We start from the raw sequence: 19,263 nt of genomic DNA, 5'->3' as shown, positions 1-19,263 counted from the left end.
CTTCTGAAAAGCATAGAGTCAACTGGGTCTGCACAGTAAACCAGGGGAGTCACTGGAGAAATTACAATTCACTGTAAGCTGTTGATACTTGGTGGCAGAATCAAGAAATGTCACCATAGAGGTGAGATACTAAAAAAAAAAGTGTTAAAACATCACAATGATGCTAGAAACTAAAATGGAAGCTTTATCTTAGATTTCTCTAACATGAGTGGTTTAGCTGAAGATCTACACACATACATACACACACACACACACAAATTACAGAATCAAGGACTTTTAATCAAAGTTCTCACAAAGATTTACTCTCTCCTTGCCAAAGGCATTAGACCTAGATGGTTTTACAGGTGAGTTCCACTACATCACCCTTGATTCCTCAGTTTCTTACACATTTATTCTGTCAGGTAGTCTGGTTAATTCTACGCAGAAACTCACCCTGCATTTGCTAACTTCTGTCCTCACTGACAGCTCTCTAGCTTAGATAAGCAATAGCCTCCCAACAGATTTCCTCACCTCCAGACCTTCCCTTCTCCTCAATCCATCTCCACACGTTATTTGACGTTATATTTTGAAAACTTAATCAGATCAGATCACCTTTCCCACCCCTTGAGGAAATTTTACCAATGTCTACCAATTGTTCTTAAAATAAAACTCAAAATTTCTTTATAGAGGTCATAATGTCTGTCCCTACCTATCTTTCTACTATCATCCTACACCAATATCCTTCTTAAATACTATATTATAGTCATACTAGCCTTACTTCATTTCTTGGAACATTCCAAACAGTGATCAAAAGGGTGATACATGCATGATACACAGTCAAAATTTATACTTGGAATGCAAGGGTGGGCCAAAATTAAGATCAGTTAATTAATACTATTCATCACATTACAGAGAATATCATACTGAAATATGCCATTAACGCTAAAAGCAAGAAAAGAATACTACTGTTGAACACCACAGTGTAGGTACTGTCTAATGCAATAAGGCAAGAAAAATGAAATAATACATAGGACAAAGGTTTAGGAAATTGTTGCTTGCAAATGATCTAATCATAACCTAGAAAATCCATGAGAAGCAACTGAAAAACTGTTACTGCTTATAAGTGCAATACACATATAAAAATAAATTAGCTTTCTTATTATTAACAGTAATCAATTATAAAATGTGGTAGAAATATGTCCCAGAATCAAAGATTTGGAAAAGATCTCAATATATACTGCCTTGACTTCAGATGGAAAATTTTTGAATTGAGTTATAGAATATTGATGAAAGGAAAATGCATTTAAATGCAAAACTAAGTCTCTTTCTAATGGCTATTTCAATTGACTCAATAAGTCTACCATACTTGGGGCATGCTTTTAAAAAGTGGAACAGGCTTACACACACACATAAAATCCTCTAGCCTCCTGATTCCCACCAGAAGAATTCTGAAATTAGTGCTTTTACTTCCACATTTACGTGACTGACTTTCCTTTGGCACATTTAATAATAGAACCATATCAGATACTTAGATAGTATCCCTTATTTATAGGGAGTTTCCTTCGGGACCCGAGTGATTCAGAACTCAACTCTGGATCACAGTAAAGAAGAGATTTATATTTCTGAAGAAAAAACCCCCCAGAAACATGAGTTTCTATGCTGTCCAATATGGTAGACACTAGCCACATGAGGCTATTTACATTTAAATAAAACTAATATTAGTTAATATTAAAATGATAAATTCAGTTCCTTAGTTGTACTAAGCCATGTTCCAAGCACTATACCACATGTAGCCAGAGGGTATAGTATGAGTCAGCTGTAATTTAGAACTTTTCTGTCATTGCAGGAAGTTCTATTGGGTAGTGCTTGCTGCTCTTTCACTTAGAATAGTCATAGTATTTTAAGATTAACTTTTTAAAAAAAATATTGTGAAGGAATCAGAGCTGCTGTTTCTTATCTGTAACCCAAGAGACCACCTATTAAGATGCTCTATTCATTTCTTGCCCAGATAGTTGGGGAAAGTATGGCCATTCACGATGAAGAGAAAAGAGGTTAGATGTCAGACTCAGGTGATCCAGGTTCAAATACTGGCCCATCCCATCACTTACGAATTAATCACTTTAAGACTCAGCCTTTCTTGTTTTCTGTAAACTGAGGATCATAGTAATGCCTGTGTTGCTGGGAGTAAAACTGACGGAAAACATGTAAAGGACATAAGTAGATAGTCAATAAACAATGGCTGAGCTGAAGCACAGAGCCTCGCTCACGTTAGATGCCAGTTACTCCCTTCTGTCATCTTTATCTGTGTAATAAAAAACATACATCTTCATCCCTTTTTGTGCTTTGATATTATTTTTGGAAATGTTCCCTAGCAAATTGCCCCAAACAATGGATTTATTCAACTCTGGTCTCAAGTGCAACATTGAAGGACTTGGTGCCAAAGCCCAGAGAGCCTGGGAGCTCAACCAGATAGTTAAAATAAGACCATCCAGACGTGGGAGATCCATTTCTTTGGCTGAGCAACTGGGTACTTAAGGGGGGCCCTACATCAAGGAGGAAAGTGGACTGCAGGCACCCCAGGATGCACATGGCCCAGCAATTGGTAGCATTTCTGTGGTGGAGTAGAGCCAGGACCGGATTTCAGGTCAAGGGTCAGAGAATTCAAGTTTCTCACCCCTTTGGGGCTTCTGTCTACTCACCTTCATATTCAGCCCTTGGATGACTTCCTGAGATTGGCTGTATTTGCTGAGAGAGGACTCCAGTTGTGAAGAATATTGCTTAACCTCTATTTTGAGACTCTCATTTTCCTCCTCTATCTTTCGCAAAGTCTCTTTTGACTGTTCCCCGATTAAAGAACAAAGCCCAGAAAAGCAGTGTTACCCGTGGGCCCCTGGAGACCCTGGCTCCACCCCCCCCCCCCCCCCCCCCCCCCCCCCCCGGTCCCCACTCAGCTTCATTCTGCACCCTGTGGGGTCTTAGGTCTCTCCTCTCCCCACTTGCCTTTCCTCCCTTCCCTCCCTCCTCTCCTGAGGTCTGAGCCTCCACAGCCTCTGTCTCCCGCCAGGCTTGGCAGGGCTCACGTCTGGCCCTGTGTTCAGGGCCCTGACTCTTCCAAGAGTCTCCTCCTCACCATCTTCTCTTTCTTTCTTTCTTCCTGTCGGAATGACTCCATCTCTTCCTCCAGCAGTTTCTCCTGTTCTTTGCTCTTTTTCAACTGTTCCCGTTTCTCCTCCAGTAACCTGGTCACTTCCTTAAGCTCCTCTTCCAGAGTGCTTTTGGTGGAGAGTAGCTCCCTTTGCTGAGAAAAGACATTTCACCGAACTCAAACATAGTCTCACACGGTATGTTTTTTTGGAAAAACGAACAAATTCAGACAATTGTACACAGGGAATGGCTGAAGTCGATATGAGGACAACTCCTTGGTTATTTAGTGCGAGTGACCAAAAAATGTTTCCTCTGATGTTCAGCAACATTTTTAATTTGTTTGATTAGATATACCAATTAATTTTATTTATAAATCCAGTTCTCATGGCATCAACCTTCTCTCTCACCAAATATTTCTTTCCACATAAAAACATCTTTGAATAAAGTTTAAAAAAATCTGAGAAAAGCACAAAAACGAGTAATTCAGAGATAGAAGACTTTAAATGAACTGACAAGAATAGCTTTGAAGCCCAGAAAAAAGACACTTGTCTTCTATTTTTTTTTTTTTGTATTTTTCTGAAGTTGGAAACGGGGAGGCAGTCAGACAGATTCCCGCATGCGCCTGACCAGGGTCCACCTGGCACGCCCACCAGGGGGCGATGCTCTGCCCCTCTGGGGTGTTGCTCTGTTGCAACTAGAGCCATTCTAGTGCCTGAGGCAGAGGCCATGGAGCCATCCTCAGTGTCCGGGCCAACTTTGCTCCAATGGAGCCTTGGCTGCGGGAGGGGAAGAGAGAGAGAGGAAGGAGAGGGGGAGGGGTAGAGAAGCAGATGGGCACTTCTCCTGTGTGCCCTGGCTGGGATTCGAACCCGGGATTCCTGCATGCCAGGCTGATGCTCTAACACTGAGCCAATTGGCCAGGGCTGTCTTCTATTTTTTCTTTCTTTCTTTCTTTTTTGTATCTTTCTGAAGCTGGAAACGGGGAGAGACAGTCAGACAGACTCCCGCATGCGCCCAACCGGGATCCACCTGGCATGCCCACCAGGGGCGACGCTCTGCCCACCAGGGGGCGATGCTCTGCGCCTCCGGAGCGTCGCTCTGTTGCGACCAGAGCCACTCTAGCGCCTGGGGCAGAGGCCAAGGAGCCATCCCCAGCGCCCAGGCCATCTTTGCTCCAATGGAGCCTTGGCTGCGGGAGGGGAAGAGAAAGGCAGAGAGGAAGGAGAGGGGGAGGGGTGGAGAAGCAGATGGGTGCTTCTCCTGTGTGCCCTGGCCGGGAATCAAACCCGGGACTTCTGCACGCCAGGCCGACGCTCTACCACTGAGCCAACTGGCCAGGGCTGTCTTCTATTTTTTAAGAAAAATTTTCTACTGATTTTGAAAGAGAGAGAAAGAGACATCAACTCGTTGCTTCACTTAGTTGCTACATTTGTTGTGCACTCATTGATCGCTTCTCGTATGGGCCCTGATTGGGGGGGGTCAAACCCACGGCCTCTGGTATGTCAGTTTGATGCTTCATCCACTGAGCCACCCAGCCAGGGCCTCCTCCAATTATTATTATTATTTTTGTGACAAAGACAGAAAGAGGGACAAAAGGGACAGACAGGAAAGGAGAGAGATGAGAAGCATCAATTCTTTGTTGCAGCACCTTCGTTGTTCATTGACTGCTTTCTCATATGTGCCTTGACCAGAGGGCTATAACAGAGCAAGTGAACTCCTGCTCAAGCCAGTAACCTTGGGCTCAAGACAGAGACCTTGAGCTTCAAGCCAGGGAAATTTGGGCTCAAGCCAGTGGTCATATCTATGATCCCACGCTCAAGCCAGCAACTTGTGCTCAAGCTGGTGAGCCTGTGCTCAAGCCGCTTTCAAGCTGGTGACCTCAGGGTTTCGAACATGGGTCTTCTGCGTCCTAGTCTGGCGGTCTATCCACTGCACCACTGCCTGGTCAGGCTCCTCCAACTATTTTTTTAAGCTTAGCCCTTGAACATGCTTATTATTGGTTTTGGGAACTGGAGCTGACCTGCTGGCTTAGCATTCTAACACAAATTCTGGACAATTCGTTTACTATGGATTGGTGGTGGCACCTTTCCAAATAAAGACCAATATATTTCATGTTGAGCAGAGCAAATGCTTAAGCTGGCTGCCTACTTGCCCTTCATACCTGGTGCTGAACGAGTTTAATGTGGTCTAGCAGCTCATTCACTTTCACATCTTGCTCCGACACGGTCTTCTGCAGCTGCCTCTTTTCCTTGTCGGAATTTTCAAGCCTCCTCAGGGCCTCAGAGAGCTCCGATGTCAGCTCTTCTATCCGTTTCCTAAAGCAAAATGGCAACAATAGGAAGGCGGACTTCGGTGTTGGTGTTGGTGGACTGTGAGCCGGTCGCATGGGGCTTCCTGTTCCACTCGTGGGCCGCCGCCCAGAGCATCCTGACTGGCTCACTAGGGACAGAGCCTCTCTCTGGAGGGGGGCCTGGTGTACCTGAGGGGTGCAAGTTCCTCCTCAGTCACCAGGGAACCCTTCTGCAGCTTCTGCAGCTCTCTCTGCAGCTCCTGGATGGTGTCTGCCTTCTGCTTCTCCAAGAACACGCAGCTCTGCAGCTTCCTCTGGGACTCCTCCAGGTTACTCTTGGCCATGACGGCCTCTTCTTTATACTGGGCTGCTTGCTGAGCTGCAGACCACGGGAGACAAGCCGGGGGCACGTCCGTGTGAGCGCGGAGAGAGAGAATGTGTGAAGAACAGCCTCTCACAACAGAACAGCTGAAGTCTGTTCCGTCACTGAGCGACCTACTTCATTTTCCAATCTGCCCTCATCACTCTCCTTGCCCTTATCACTCCTAAGGAGCTCTGTTCAATTATCTGTCTTCAACTACCCTCCGGCTGCGGTCTCCTTCTCGACTAGAATTAAACGAGTTGGTAGAAATGGCTCAGTATGTCTTAGGCAATTTATCCCATCCTCAGGGACACGTCCTGACCCTCCTGGAGTTTACAGTCTAGTGAGCAAAGCCAGATCTGACCCACCCGACAGAGAAACCACTGTAATGTTAACGTTGCGATGACTGGCAACTCAGGGAGCAAGGTCACTGTGGGTAGGAACAGCTGGAGGGGGACTTACAGAGGGACAGAGGCTGAGCTGTTGCCTTGCAGAAGGGAATTCCAGGTGGGGGGCTGTTAGAGTAAATGCTGGTGAGGGGCCTGGGGGAGGCAGGTGGGAGAGGACGGGAAGGGACCGGTTTAACTGGAGAGGAGAGGAAACTGGGTAGGCGTTCTGGGACACAGAACAGAAAGTTTTAAAGTGTACAGTTCCGTGGTTTCTGGCGTACCCACCAAAGGTGAGCCACCATCGCCAGTATCTAATTCCAGAATGTTTATATTGCCCCCAAATAAACCCCCTGTCCAAGGCATGAAGTGATTGGTGACTTCTGAGAAAGCAGTGTTACAGAGGTGCAAGGCAAGCCACTCTGCAAATTGTGCCGAAGAGAACTTTTGGAGAAAAAAAAGAAATAAACAAAAAACAAAAGCAGAGTGTAAACCCCAGGGGAGGAAGAAGAGATGGAGCGTGTGACGAAGGTTTGGGAGAAGATGGAGAGGAATGTGGTGCAAAGAAGCGCAGTCCAGAGCCCGTCCTCCCAGGGGCAGAGAGAGGAGAGGCTCTTTAGCTGAACTGCTGAGGACAGGGCGGGCGGGTCTTGCTTCCAAACCGTACCTGCTCTGTGGGGAAGGTTCCGGAGAACAGCAAGTAAGGCTGGGTGGGGGCGAGGGAGGGAGTGAAGAGGGTGGTGGTAACTGCTGAGGTGTGAGATGAGCTCGGGGTAGGAGTTGAAGTGAGAAAGCAGGGAGGTAGAGCGGGTGGCTGGCTGTTCCGCGAGAGAAAGGGGCTGTGCTAGCCCAGGTGCCAGGAGGGTGGGGGCACAGGGCTCGCCGGGGCCTCACCAGCCAGCCTCTGCTGCTGCTGGGCATCTTCCAGACAGCCCTTCAGCTTCTGGATCTCGGCACGCAGGGCCCCACACTCCACCTTGCACTTGTCCTGCTTCGCCTCTTGGCTGGCAATTTCGAGTTCTGCTATCATGAGTTGCTGCTTCTCCAGCTCCATCTCCTTTTTCAGGAGGGTTGTCTGAACCTGGGCCAGCTCCTTCTCTAGCTCGTGCCGAATTTCGTCCTTCTCCTGGAGGAGCTGAGGAGAACAAGGTGTTAAGGCGAACACAGGCCTGAGCGGTGGAGGGCCACGTCTGTCTGTCCGTTAAGAGACTGGAGCGCTTGGATGGCCACCATCCTCCCTTGCCTGGAGGCTGCATTAGCCTCCTACCTTAGCTCCCGGCCACCCTTCAGCCTGTTCTCCCTGCAGCAGCCTAAGGGGGGGGGGGGCTTTAAAAATGCAATCGGATCTTGTGTGCTCTGCTCAAAACCCTCCACTGGCTCCATCTCACCCAGAAAAAGGCCTTCCGGGATGCTCAGGATCTGGTCCTTGGCTGTCAGGCTGACCTCGCCTCTTGCCACCCCCATCCCTCTGCTTCAGCTGGTCTCCTGGGACGCTCCAAGCAGGGCCTTTGCACTTGCTATTCCCTCTGCCTGGAATAGGCTTCCTGCATCCCTGCCTGGGTGGCTCCCTCACTTCCTTCAAATCTCTTCCCAGATGTCACCTTGTCAAAGAGGCCTTTCCTGACCACCAAGCTATTTTAGGAATTTATCAGTATCTGACATTATATGACATATTAATTTTGTTATTTGATTACTGTCCAGCTCTCCACACTAGAATGTAAGTTCCATAAAAGTAGGGATATTGCATGTTTTATTCTATTCTATTTTAAATTGATTTTTTTTAAATACAGATTTTATTTATTGATTTTAAAGAGAGAGGACCGGGGGGGGGGGGGGGTGTCAAGAAGTATCAACTTATAGTTGCTTCACTTTAGCTGTTCATTGATTGCTTGTTGCATGTGCCTTGACCAAGCAAGCCCAGGGTTTCAAACCAGCAACCTCAGTGTTTCAGATCAATGCTTTATCCATTGTGCCACCACAGACCAGGCTTAAAAATAAATTTATTAGGGTGACATTGGTTAACAGATATCACCCCAATAAATTCAATTGGTTATAGGTTTCAGGGGTACAATTCTATAATATTCTTAGGGACTACAACAGAGGTTGGCAAAAAAATATTTTTTGGATGAATAGATGAATGACTCCAAGCTGTCTCTCCAGACTCCTTGCTTCTTGTTGTCACTCTCCAGATGTCTCTATTTTGACTGACAGATGCCCTCTCTCTGCACCTTGAATTGGGAGGTGTGAGTGACCAGTTAGTCCATCAACCAGATTACTTCTGCTAGCTCCGATAAAGGTTTGCGGTTGGAGAGTGCTGATACCGAAGCGCGCGTTAGTTCCCCACCTTTCTGTCCTTGGTCTCATTCCCGGGCTTTTCCAGGACCCTGATTGTGTTGGCAGGTCTTCTAGGGATTAGCTCTATTAATATTTTCAAACTGCCTGATTTGCATATTCTAAGAAACTTGTAATTTTTTTTTTTTTTTACAGAGGGGGGGATAGATAGGGACAGACAGACAGGAAGGGAGAGAGATGAGAAGCATCAATCATCAGTTTTTCGTTGCGACACCTTAGTTGTTCACTGATGGCTTTCTCATATGTGCCTTGACCGTGGGCCTTCAGCAGACCGAGTGACCCCTTGCTCGAGCCAGCGACCTTGTGTCCAAGCTGGTGAGCTTTTTGCTCAAACCAGATGAGCCCGCGCTCAAGCTGGCGACTTTGGGGGTCTCAAACCTGGGTCCTCTGCATCCCAGTCCAATGCTCTATCCACTGCGCCACCTCCTGGTCAGGCAGAAACTTGTAATTTTTAAAATTGAAATTCACTTTATAGTCTTAATAAGGCTACATATTATTTTATAGTATTTCTTTTTACTATCAAGCCTGAACAAAGGCATAAGGGATCAACCCAAGTGTATCCCAAACTTCCTGGGGTAAAACCTCTTTCTTTTTTTTTTTCTTTTTTTTTTTTTTTGTATTTTTCTGAAGCTGGAAACGGGGAGAGACAGTCAGACAGACTCCCGCATGCGCCCGACCGGGATCCACCCAGCACGCCCACCAGGGGCGATGCTCTGCCCACCAGGGAGCAATGCTCTGCCCCTCGGGGGGGGGGGTCGCTCTGCTGAGACCAGAGCCACTCTAGTGCCTGGGGCAGAGGCCAAGGAGCCATCCCCAGTACCGGGCCATCTTTGCTCTAATGGAGCCTTGGCTGCGAGAGGGGAAGAGAGAGACAGAGAGGAAGGGGGGGGGGTGGAGAAGCAAATAGGCGCTTCTCCTATGTGCCCTGGCCGGGAATCGAACCCGGGCTCCCCCGCACGCCAGGCCGACGCTCTACCGCTGAGCCAACCGGCCAGGGCCTAAAACCTCTTTCTTACAGAGTCAATATCTCTATTATGGTCCATGGACAATGCTATTTTATTTATTTATTATGTGCTATGAGAACTGCCAAAGAAGTGCTCAGAATCGTCTGTGGGCCTGAGGAGCACACATGTTGGTGTTCTCTGGGCAATCACAGTGGGCGCAGAACTGCTGAACCGGCTCCATCTGGCCGCGGCCTGGACCCCCACCTGCCTTACTAGCGGTTCCAACTAGAGAACTCCCAGCCTCACCGTGTCTTTCTTCAGACCAAGCTTTTGGGTCTCAGTGAACTGCGCCTGCAGCTCCTGCAGCCTATGCTGCAGGATGGCGACTTCCTTGTCCTTCCTCTCCGTGTGGGCAGAGGTCTCCTCCCGCAGCCCGTGCAGGTCCAGCTCCAACTTCATCATTTCTGCGGGGAGATGAGACAGAGTGCTTCTTGCTTCGAGGCGGGCTCAGCATCCTTCTGCATCCCCACCCCCCTGGCTACAGCCCACCAGCCCACGGCTCACCCTTCATGATGTTCTTCTTCTGTTCCGACACGGCTTCCAGCTCCATGCGCAAGTCCTTCACGAGGTTCTGGTACTCCTCCACGTGCAGGCACTGGCTGTCTTTCTGCTCCTGCAAGTGCTTCAGGACCTGGGAAGGTGGGAGAAGAGCGGGGCAGGTGAGAACCTGGGGGAAGAAGGCTCTCCGCAATCCTGGAGGTCCAGGGCAGGCAGGTCCGGAGGGCGGAAAGTGGAGCCGTGGTTGCCCGGGGTGGCGGGGCGCTGGAGGGTGACTCCGTGTGGGTACTGGTTTCTTTTTGGATTGATAGAATGTTCTGGAATTAGTGGTGATGTTGCCCAACTCTGTGAATATACTAAATGTCACTGATGGTACACTTTAAATGGTGAATTTTGTGGTCTGTCAATTACATATCAATTTTTAAAAATAGAGAATTTTTCAAGAAGGGATATGGCGGACTTTTCACACTCATTGAATGTGCACAAAAGAGGCCCCTTCTGCCTCCCTGCAACAAGCAGGGCCCCTGATGGAGCACCTACTATGTGCCCGGCACCGTCCTGGGTGCTGCAAACAGACACGAATCCTTGCCCCCGTGGAGCTGACCTTCTGGTGGGGTGAGACCGACAGAGAACATAGTCAGTAGTGGCTTACAGAAAACGTTAACAATTGATAAGTGCTGTGGAAGAAACAGAACAGCCACAGGGGATGGAGGGGATGGGGCGGGGGCAGGTCTGCAACATTAAACAAGGTGGATTGTTGGCCTCACGTAGAAGGTGGCCTCTGTGCTGGAGGGGAGGGTGTGAGCTGTGTCCTAGGTATCTGAGGGAAGAGCTTTGTAGCCAGTGACAAGGCCCTGGAGAAGGAACCTGGAGGCGGTCATGTGACCACAGTGGAGCCAGTGATAAGGAGAGTGGCAGGAGATGAGGTGAGGAAGTGAGGGGCTGTCACATCACATGGGGCTTGTAGTCCCTTGGCAAGAACTTTGACTTCTACCCCGGAGGCCAGGGAAATGGGCTGTAGCGAAGAGAAGGCAGGGACATGTGCACATGGCCAAGGAGGAGCAGTTAGGTGTCACCCTCCTGGGAGGCTGGGGGAAGATAATTACATGACTTCAGAGTTGCCAGTGAGGGATTGCTGCAGCATAAAGACAGGGGACAGCTGGAGAAATACAGGGCAGTCACCCTATGACTCAGGTGGGCACTGCAGGGACTCAAAGGCCCAGTGTGTGCCAGGCCAGCGGAGGGGGCAGAGGACTACTGGCATTACCTGAGATGTGGACGGTTCCATTCCTAATAGAATATCGAGTAAGCCAAAGGCTTTAGTTAGGATTTATAAAATGGCGGAAGAAGGTGTAGCCTGTTTCTTGGGAAAGTCTGTATCATTTTCCAAAAAATGTAGTGATAAAATAAGAATTAGTGTTTAGTAGACAAAGAGTTTCAGTTTTGCAAGATGATAATATTCTAGAGATTTGTTGCACACCAGTGCCAATATATTCATCATGAATGAACTGTACACTTAAAAGTAGTTAAGATGGTAAATTTAATGTCATATGTTCTTTACCACTATAAAAATTGAGAAGGTAAGGGAGAAATAAAGACATTTTTCAGACAAAAATAAAAAAAGGAGTGTTATGAGATCTTGCTGTACATCAGATGTGAATAACATGGAACTGACCTTTAAAATAAATATTGACAGATGTTCAAGGAGGAAACTCCAAAGTTCAATACTGACCCCTCATTCATTCAAACTTTCTGGGATCAGAGAGTCCTGGAAAGAGAAGTGTCTCTGCTCTCCCACTAGAGGACTTCTATGTGCTGTTTATTCTCTCTGCTGCCCCTTCTCTCTGCCCCTATCTCAGCATCAGCAGGCTGCCCTCACTGCCCACAGCGTGGCCTCACGAGGCCGGCTTTGCCTTGTACTTCAGGAACGGGAACGACTCACCCACGAGGGCACCTAACCTAGTTTTGACTATTGGTTGGTCAAATCTCGCTATTTATTTACATGGTTTAAATGCTTATTCATTATGAGAATCAATATTTCAGATGCCTTTGAATTTTGAAAACATTAGGTTTTCTAAAAAGGGAGTGAATTCAAATTAATAATCTTCCCTCAATTTGCTACTTTTCAACTCCAAGCCGAAACTGGAAGGCTGGAATGGTCCTTTTGAATCTGGCAAGCCAACAGGAATCTCTGCCTTGTTCAGGGGTACTGCTGGAAGTGTGTTGGGACAGGTGTAATTTCAAGATCTAATGCTGCCAGGCACACTTGTTGGGGCTTGGCATACATTATCTACAAGTATGCATGTGGCAGGGCCAACCAAGGTCACACAAATAGAGAATAAAATATAATACAAGAATTAAAATTAAGCAGGAAAGCCTAGACTCAAACCCAAATTGGCATGACCTACCAGGCAGAAATAAGCAAAAATTCTCCCACCTTTTTGATATCTTCACCATCTTCTGAAGTGCTAGGAGGATGTCGGTGGGTGGCTGTATAAGAAGCAAAGTCTGCCTGTAGTTTTATCAAAGCCTCTTCACGCTCTAGGACCTGCAAGTGAGCACAGGCCAGTGATGCTGCATGATCAATGTAGCGTGTTTATCACAAGTACCGTTTTAGCAGGGTGTTCTTCTTATCAGCCTAAGTTTGTTGTAACATCAAATAATTCACCACTCACTTCCTGTGGGGATGGTATGGGGAAGGAGTTATGTTCCTAATCTCACATCAAGGTTCACTAAGGCATAGACAGTGGTTTGTCTTGGGTTTGTCAGCGGAACCCATTTTGAACGCCCTCCTGAACCTTTGTGTGGTCCCGTTTGTTAGGTCGATGAAGGTTCTTTGGAGGCTTTGCATTTAATCTATCAGAAGATGGGGTTGAAAGGTCAAGAATAAAAAAAGGAAGTTTTTTATGGAATGGGTAAATGCACATGTATTTTTTTTTAATTAAAAAATAAGAATTTTTTTTCTTATTTGTTGATCATAATTCAAATAAAACCCAAGCACTGATAATAAGAACTGAAAATCTACTTTCCATTTATTCTTCCCTCTCTCGTGTCCACTAAGGGGGAAGGTGCACATTGGCAATTTCCAGAATATATGTTTAAAAATTTTTTTATTTATTTATTGATTTTACAGAGAAAAAGGAGTGAGAGGTGGGGGGAATGAGAAGTATCAGGTCATAGTTGCTTCACTTTAGTTGTTCATTGATTGCTTGTTGTATGTGCCTTGACTGGGCAAGCCCAGGGTTTCGAACCAGCGACCTCAGTATTTCAGGTCGACAGTTTATCCGCTGCACCACCACAGGCCAGACAACCCAGTATATATGTATTTCTAACTCATGACCAAAGGCATTGAAAAACAAAAGAGGAACTACACAAAAGATTCTGCAACTTATTATCAACAATATATCATAAGCATCCTGCTATATATATAGCCCTTACAGACCTGCTTAACCCATTTTCTTGGCTGCATATTATTCCATAATATGGATATCTTTTTAACCACTTCTCAATCCTTTTCACCATCTCCCTACTGATGGACACTTAGGTTGCTGTGTGAAAGGTTTTATGTCTCTTTACCATCTTGAACTTAGTGTGGGTTGGGGAGATGCATACCATGGAGAATGTGAATAAAAGGTAGAGGCAAGTTTATTTAAGACATTTGAACAGTGTTGGTGAAAGAGATTATTACTTTAGGTGACTCTCTTTCCCTCCTTTCTTTTCTCATGGTTTTAGTTTGGATCTCAGAAAAGTGTTCTAGAAGAAGGCACTTACCAAAGCATTACTGCAGGCCAGCTTATTTCGAAGTTCTTGGATGAGATCATCCTGTTCGGAGACCTTTTGCCAGACATCAGACAGCCGTTTCAGGGTCTCCTGGTGCTCCTGAATCATGCACGGAGAAGTGTATACACGCACCTTTGAATGATCTCCCTTGTTCTCGGGTTCCTGGGATAGTAAAAATAATGGGTGGTTTTGTTCATAATTTTTGAGTTAAGAATGCTGTGAGCCATTACTGCATATTCTTCTGCCATGCACAATCACACTAGTTCACCCACAGTCTGTAAGTACGACACTAATGGCGTAAGCCAAAACACTCACTTCTCAATTTCTTTAAGTTTTTATAAGAGTGAGCGTCATGAAACATCATATGTCAAGACTGTCATAACCTGAGGACCCCCTGAATACATATACAGTATTTTTCTTAATATCAATATGTTTATTCATCAATCCCCCAAATAGATGATAAATGGAGGTTGACCAGATCTTCAGTGTTTGCATCTTCTCTATTATATTATTTTTAGTCTGTTTAAAGATTGCTGGATACATTTTATATTTATTGAAGTCTCTCAGATTCCTTGTGTTGTTTGAAAGTATATTAATAATTATTTCTATTATAAATGTTACCTATAAATGCTAATGTCTACGTCTATAGTTAGGAAAATTAGATTGAAAGTGTATTGTATCACAATTCACCTTTGTTGTATTGTTTTTCTCTAGATAAAGTGGTAAGATACACTGCATTTTTCCAATCTCAGTTCTAAGAAAATATTGTTCTAATTATATATTTTCAACTGTAAGCAAAATAAAAAAAAGAAATGCTGTGAGCATGAAAAATCTCTAGACCTATATTCTAAAAGTTTATACTCATAGGTGAATTATAAATTCTCATTTTTAAAAATTTTATTTAGAAGATTAAATTTAATGGGGTGACATTGATCAATAAGAGTTCACAGGTTTCAGGTAAACATTTCTATAGCAGCTGAACTGTTGATTGTGTTGTATGCCCATCACCCAAAGTCAAATCATTTTCTGTCATCATATATTTGTCCTTCCTTACATAACCTTTTAAAATGAACAAGTGTATATACATGGAATCAAGTTCAAATAGTTCACAAGAGGGTACACTGAAGAGTCAGTTTTTCTCTATCTTGGCCCTCTATAATTCAAGTTCCTTCCTCCATCTCAGTCCCTGTTATTGGTTTTTTTTGCTATCTTTTCAGAAATATTTTATGCACATATATTTATGTATGTAACCCCCTACTTTTTTTGCCTACACAAGTGAAAGTCTTCTATACACTACTGGAAATTGTGTTTTCACTTGGCAATTTATTTAGGATATTTTCCATTTTGTTACTTGTAGATCTATTATCTTTTAAATTTAATTGCAACTTGCACAAGTAATAAACTATCTTTTTAAAACAATGTAACATTATAATTTCTCTTTGACCTCTTCCTCTAATCTTATACTCACTGCATTCTCCAGAGAACTTTTGTGCATAACTTTCTAGAACTTTATATACATATAAATAAAACTGTAAAATGCAGATACTATATATTTTTTAAAACACAAAAATAGATCTCTTTCACTTGACAAGATGTCTTAGAAATTTATCCATGCTGGTACATGTGTTTCTATCTTGTTCTTTTAAATTCTTTTTAAGAATCCTATTGATGGGAATATAGGTTGTTTGCAAGTTTTGTTTCCTCTCTGAAACATACCTGAATATTTTTGCATATAAATCTTTGAGTACCTTTTCTGGTATATGTGTAGATTAAGTTTATAAAAATGAGACTCCTAGAACATATTAAAATTTTCATAGATATTACCCCATTGTTCTTCAAAGAAATTGTACCAATTGACATTCTCATCAATACGAGCATGCTATTTTCCTAGAACCATTTTTTAAAATGTCTTTTCAGAGATCATCTGAAATCATACACGCAGGTAACTATCTGCTCATTGGTCTTCACTAATAATAGGATAAACCAATACAGAAAATAAAAAAAAAGAGCTAAGAGTTCTAGTTCATATGGTGTGTCCTTTCTCCGTTAAATTTATTTCCCTGGGTTTTTCCAAACAAAGTAAGAAATAGTTCATGTTCACTGAGCATGAGAGCTGCCCATGAACGTGCTGCAGGAGGGTTAGTCAGAAGTGTACATTTGATCATAAACCATGTGCTTATAAATACTTTAGTGTGTAAGTGGGCAAAGGAATGGAAAACAATAGGAAAGTTAAGAAACAGGAAGACGCTATCTACAGGTTCCAATATTTCCTTAATACTATAGGATGAATAATTGAAATTGAAGTAACAAGCAAAATTTCCTGATTGGATAAAAATCTTCATCTTTAAATTCAAAGAATCTGTTAAGTGTTGAGAAGCTTTAATGAAAAATAAAATAAAAAGTGCCAAGCCTAAAAAACCTCCCGAGGTCAAAGATAAAATAGGCAACTTACAAATAAAAATGACAGAGTGAGATCTGAAAATTCCTTTTTAACACTCTACTGTATAAGACAATGCAGCAATATCTACAAAGACTTAAAGGCAGGTGCCTTTGAAAGTTTGTATACCCAGCCAAACTAGCATTCAAGAATGATGGCAACATAAATCTTATTCAGACATGGGAATACTAAGAGATTTTACCACCTACAATTGTTTCTAACAGAATTAACAGGGAATTAGTATAAATAGAGGTTGGTTTATTTGTAACCTTAAAGAAATATATAATTTATATGTTATATAAACAGTTCCAGAGATTTTAAAAAAAGAAAAGCTTTCCAACTCATTTGTATTACGGTAGTGTCATCCAGACTCCAATGAGATGAGAGCACAAAAATTTAAACCATTAAACTAATCTTATTTCTGAAAATAGATGCTAAAAAATAAAAATTTAACAAATGTAGTATAGCAGTTGATTATAGTATAAGTATAATAACATATTACTATTAAAATTGTAATATGTCATCATTAAGTAAGATTTATTCTAGAAACATAAGGATTGTTCTATAAATGAAAATCTATTAGTGTAATCCACTTCATTAAAGGAAAAAAAAAACTGTGATTACCTTGATAGAAGCTGACAAATACTTCTAATTAGATTCAACATTCATTCCTGATAAAAATTTTTATATAGTCATACCTTCAGCTTGAAAAGGGGTATTAACAAGCAGCCAAGAACAGACATTATATTTAATGGTGAAATACTAGAAACATTTAATTTAAAGTAAGGAGCAAGGCAAGGATGTTTTAATTTTATACTCTTCTGGAGGTCCTACTCAGTGAAATAAGATGAAAAATAAGTCATACAAATGCTGAAAAGAAAATCAATTTGGAAAAATCCAAGACAGTTAACTGAAAAATCTAATAAGAGATCTCAATAAGGTGGCAGAATAAGTTTTCCTTTACATCAGTAATAATTAATAAAATTAAATGTATATAAGATCTCATTCATAAAACCAATAATACCATAATATATCTAGAAATAAACTTAGCAAGAGATACATGAGATATATACAAAAAAGTGTAAAGTCTTCCTGAAGGACACATAATTTGAATAAAAAGTAGAAGCATATCATATCCCACAGGATATACTAATTTCCCCCAAACTAATATATAATTTGAAATTCTGTCAATATAAATGTAAATTTTACCAAGTAGAGATACACAAAAAATGGTCAAGAGATATTTGAAGGTAAAGAACAGAGAAAGAGGACCCACCCTAAGAGGAGTTATCATAACATACTATTATTTTATGTCACTAAATAACTTTTACCCTGGTGTAGGAACTGGTAAGACATATAAGAAATATAGTATCCAGGAAGAGCCATGGGTACAGAGACTGAATACATATACTGAGTTGGTACTTTAAATCAATAGCAAAAGTGGAATGTTCAGTAAGTAAAGTTGGGACAACACCTGGAGGATCCATGTTGATAAACATATAGAATGATAGCTTTATTTCATTATGCATACATGAAATAGAAATACATAAAATTTCCAGAGGAACTGAAGATAAAAACATAAAAATACAAAATTATAAAAGTGCTAAAGGAAAATATAAGACAATCTTTTGTAATCTTGTGGGGTAGAGAAGGCTCTCCGAAAATAAGACATAAAACCTAGAAGCTATGAAGAAGGATTGAGAGTTTCAAGTCCATACAAATTAAAAAGGTCTGTATGGTGAAAAATTCTATTAATAAAATGAAACTGGGAGAAAAGTATGAAGTACAAATGGGGAGAAAATATTTTTAATACATGTAATAAAGCATGTTAACCTATAATATTTTAAGAAGCTCTTATGAATCAATACAAAAAGGACTAACAACCCATTAACAGTAGATTAAGGGTTTAAACAAGTAATTGATAAACAAGAGAAGCACATGAACAGTGTTAACGTCATTAGTGTGGTGTGCACTGTGATGGGTCTCCCAAACTGCCTTCAGCAGTGAAGGAGTTACAACTCCAGCTCCTAGGGTGCCGCCCTAAGACAGCCCTTAGCTGTCAGCCCTAATTGGGGATTACCTGGGCAGGAGAAAACTTTTTCCCAAGGTCATGCCTCTCCCTGGAGACAGCTCACGTCCAATAACTGATCAACAGGGAGGTATCAAGGCCAGCTCCCTTCTCCCCCATTTCAGACCACTCTGAATGTCCGTCCAGCCCCAGAGCTTCCCGTGGAGCTGGCTGAGGCCTTTGTGGGGACTGCATCATAGCTCAGCTTTTCTCTCTGCCCAGCTCTGCTTTGTCCCCTCTGTTTCACAGGTGTTCATACCAAGAACTCTCTCTAAAAATCCCAGCCTGCTAATCCGTCTCAGAGTGCTCTTTCTGGAGAAGCCAATCCACAACTATTAGAATTATTATAATTAAAGGAAATAAAAATGATAATGAGAAAACCTGTCTTTTTTTCATATATTAGTTTAGCACAGCTTAAAAATATTAAGAAATATACAGAGTATGGGAAAATAAATTCCCTCAATTCTTATCAGTGAAACTGGTAGGACCTTTTTGGTATGTAATTTATAAGTCTCTTTAAACATTAAAAATAAGCATATCCTTTGGCCTAGCAATTCCATTTCTGGAAATGACTCCACAGAAATGAGGATGTGTCTTGTAGCTTATTTGTAATAGGCTAACCGGTCAGTAGATGGTATAGATACTATAGAATAAAGGTAGTAACTAAAAAGAAATTAAGATACATTTAAAAAGCAAGTTGTAGAATCCCATTTATAAAATGACCCATTTATATAAAAAGAAAACCCTAACTATTTGTGTATATAACTGTACAGCAAAAGGCCAGGGAAGATTTCCCAAACATTATTCACGTGATTGCCTAGGGGAAGAGTGGGGCGGTGGAGGCTGAAAGTGGACTTTCACATTTAATTTCCCTACTTCTGTCTAGAGAGCCTATATCATTGAATTACTTCTGTAATTTAAAGAAGTAAAAAAGAAAAAAGCAAACCAATTCAGGCATTTTGGC

At 42.7% G+C, this 19,263-nt stretch overlaps 1 protein-coding gene across 1 annotated transcript in view; it reads right to left on the bottom strand.

The window, feature by feature from the left end:
• The window catches only part of PMFBP1 (polyamine modulated factor 1 binding protein 1), a 55,762-nt gene that overhangs the window by 10,360 nt on the left and 26,139 nt on the right, over window positions 1-19,263 (bottom strand). Inside the window, exons 6-14 of the mRNA XM_066243911.1 lie at window positions 13,786-13,956; window positions 12,452-12,562; window positions 10,021-10,147; window positions 9,763-9,920; window positions 7,055-7,295; window positions 5,603-5,792; window positions 5,285-5,438; window positions 3,110-3,277; window positions 2,679-2,816 (exon numbers count right to left, since the gene is read on the bottom strand). Coding sequence (XP_066100008.1) covers window positions 2,679-2,816; window positions 3,110-3,277; window positions 5,285-5,438; window positions 5,603-5,792; window positions 7,055-7,295; window positions 9,763-9,920; window positions 10,021-10,147; window positions 12,452-12,562; window positions 13,786-13,956 — 1,458 coding nt within the window. The remainder of the gene's footprint in view (window positions 1-2,678; window positions 2,817-3,109; window positions 3,278-5,284; window positions 5,439-5,602; window positions 5,793-7,054; window positions 7,296-9,762; window positions 9,921-10,020; window positions 10,148-12,451; window positions 12,563-13,785; window positions 13,957-19,263) is intronic.

The sequence above is a fragment of the Saccopteryx bilineata genome, chromosome 9 (assembly GCF_036850765.1).
Source record: "Saccopteryx bilineata isolate mSacBil1 chromosome 9, mSacBil1_pri_phased_curated, whole genome shotgun sequence".
NCBI classification, from domain to species: domain Eukaryota; kingdom Metazoa; phylum Chordata; class Mammalia; order Chiroptera; family Emballonuridae; genus Saccopteryx; species Saccopteryx bilineata.
The sequence above is the reverse complement of the archived record's forward strand: the minus strand, read 5'-3'. Positions and strand labels throughout refer to the sequence as shown.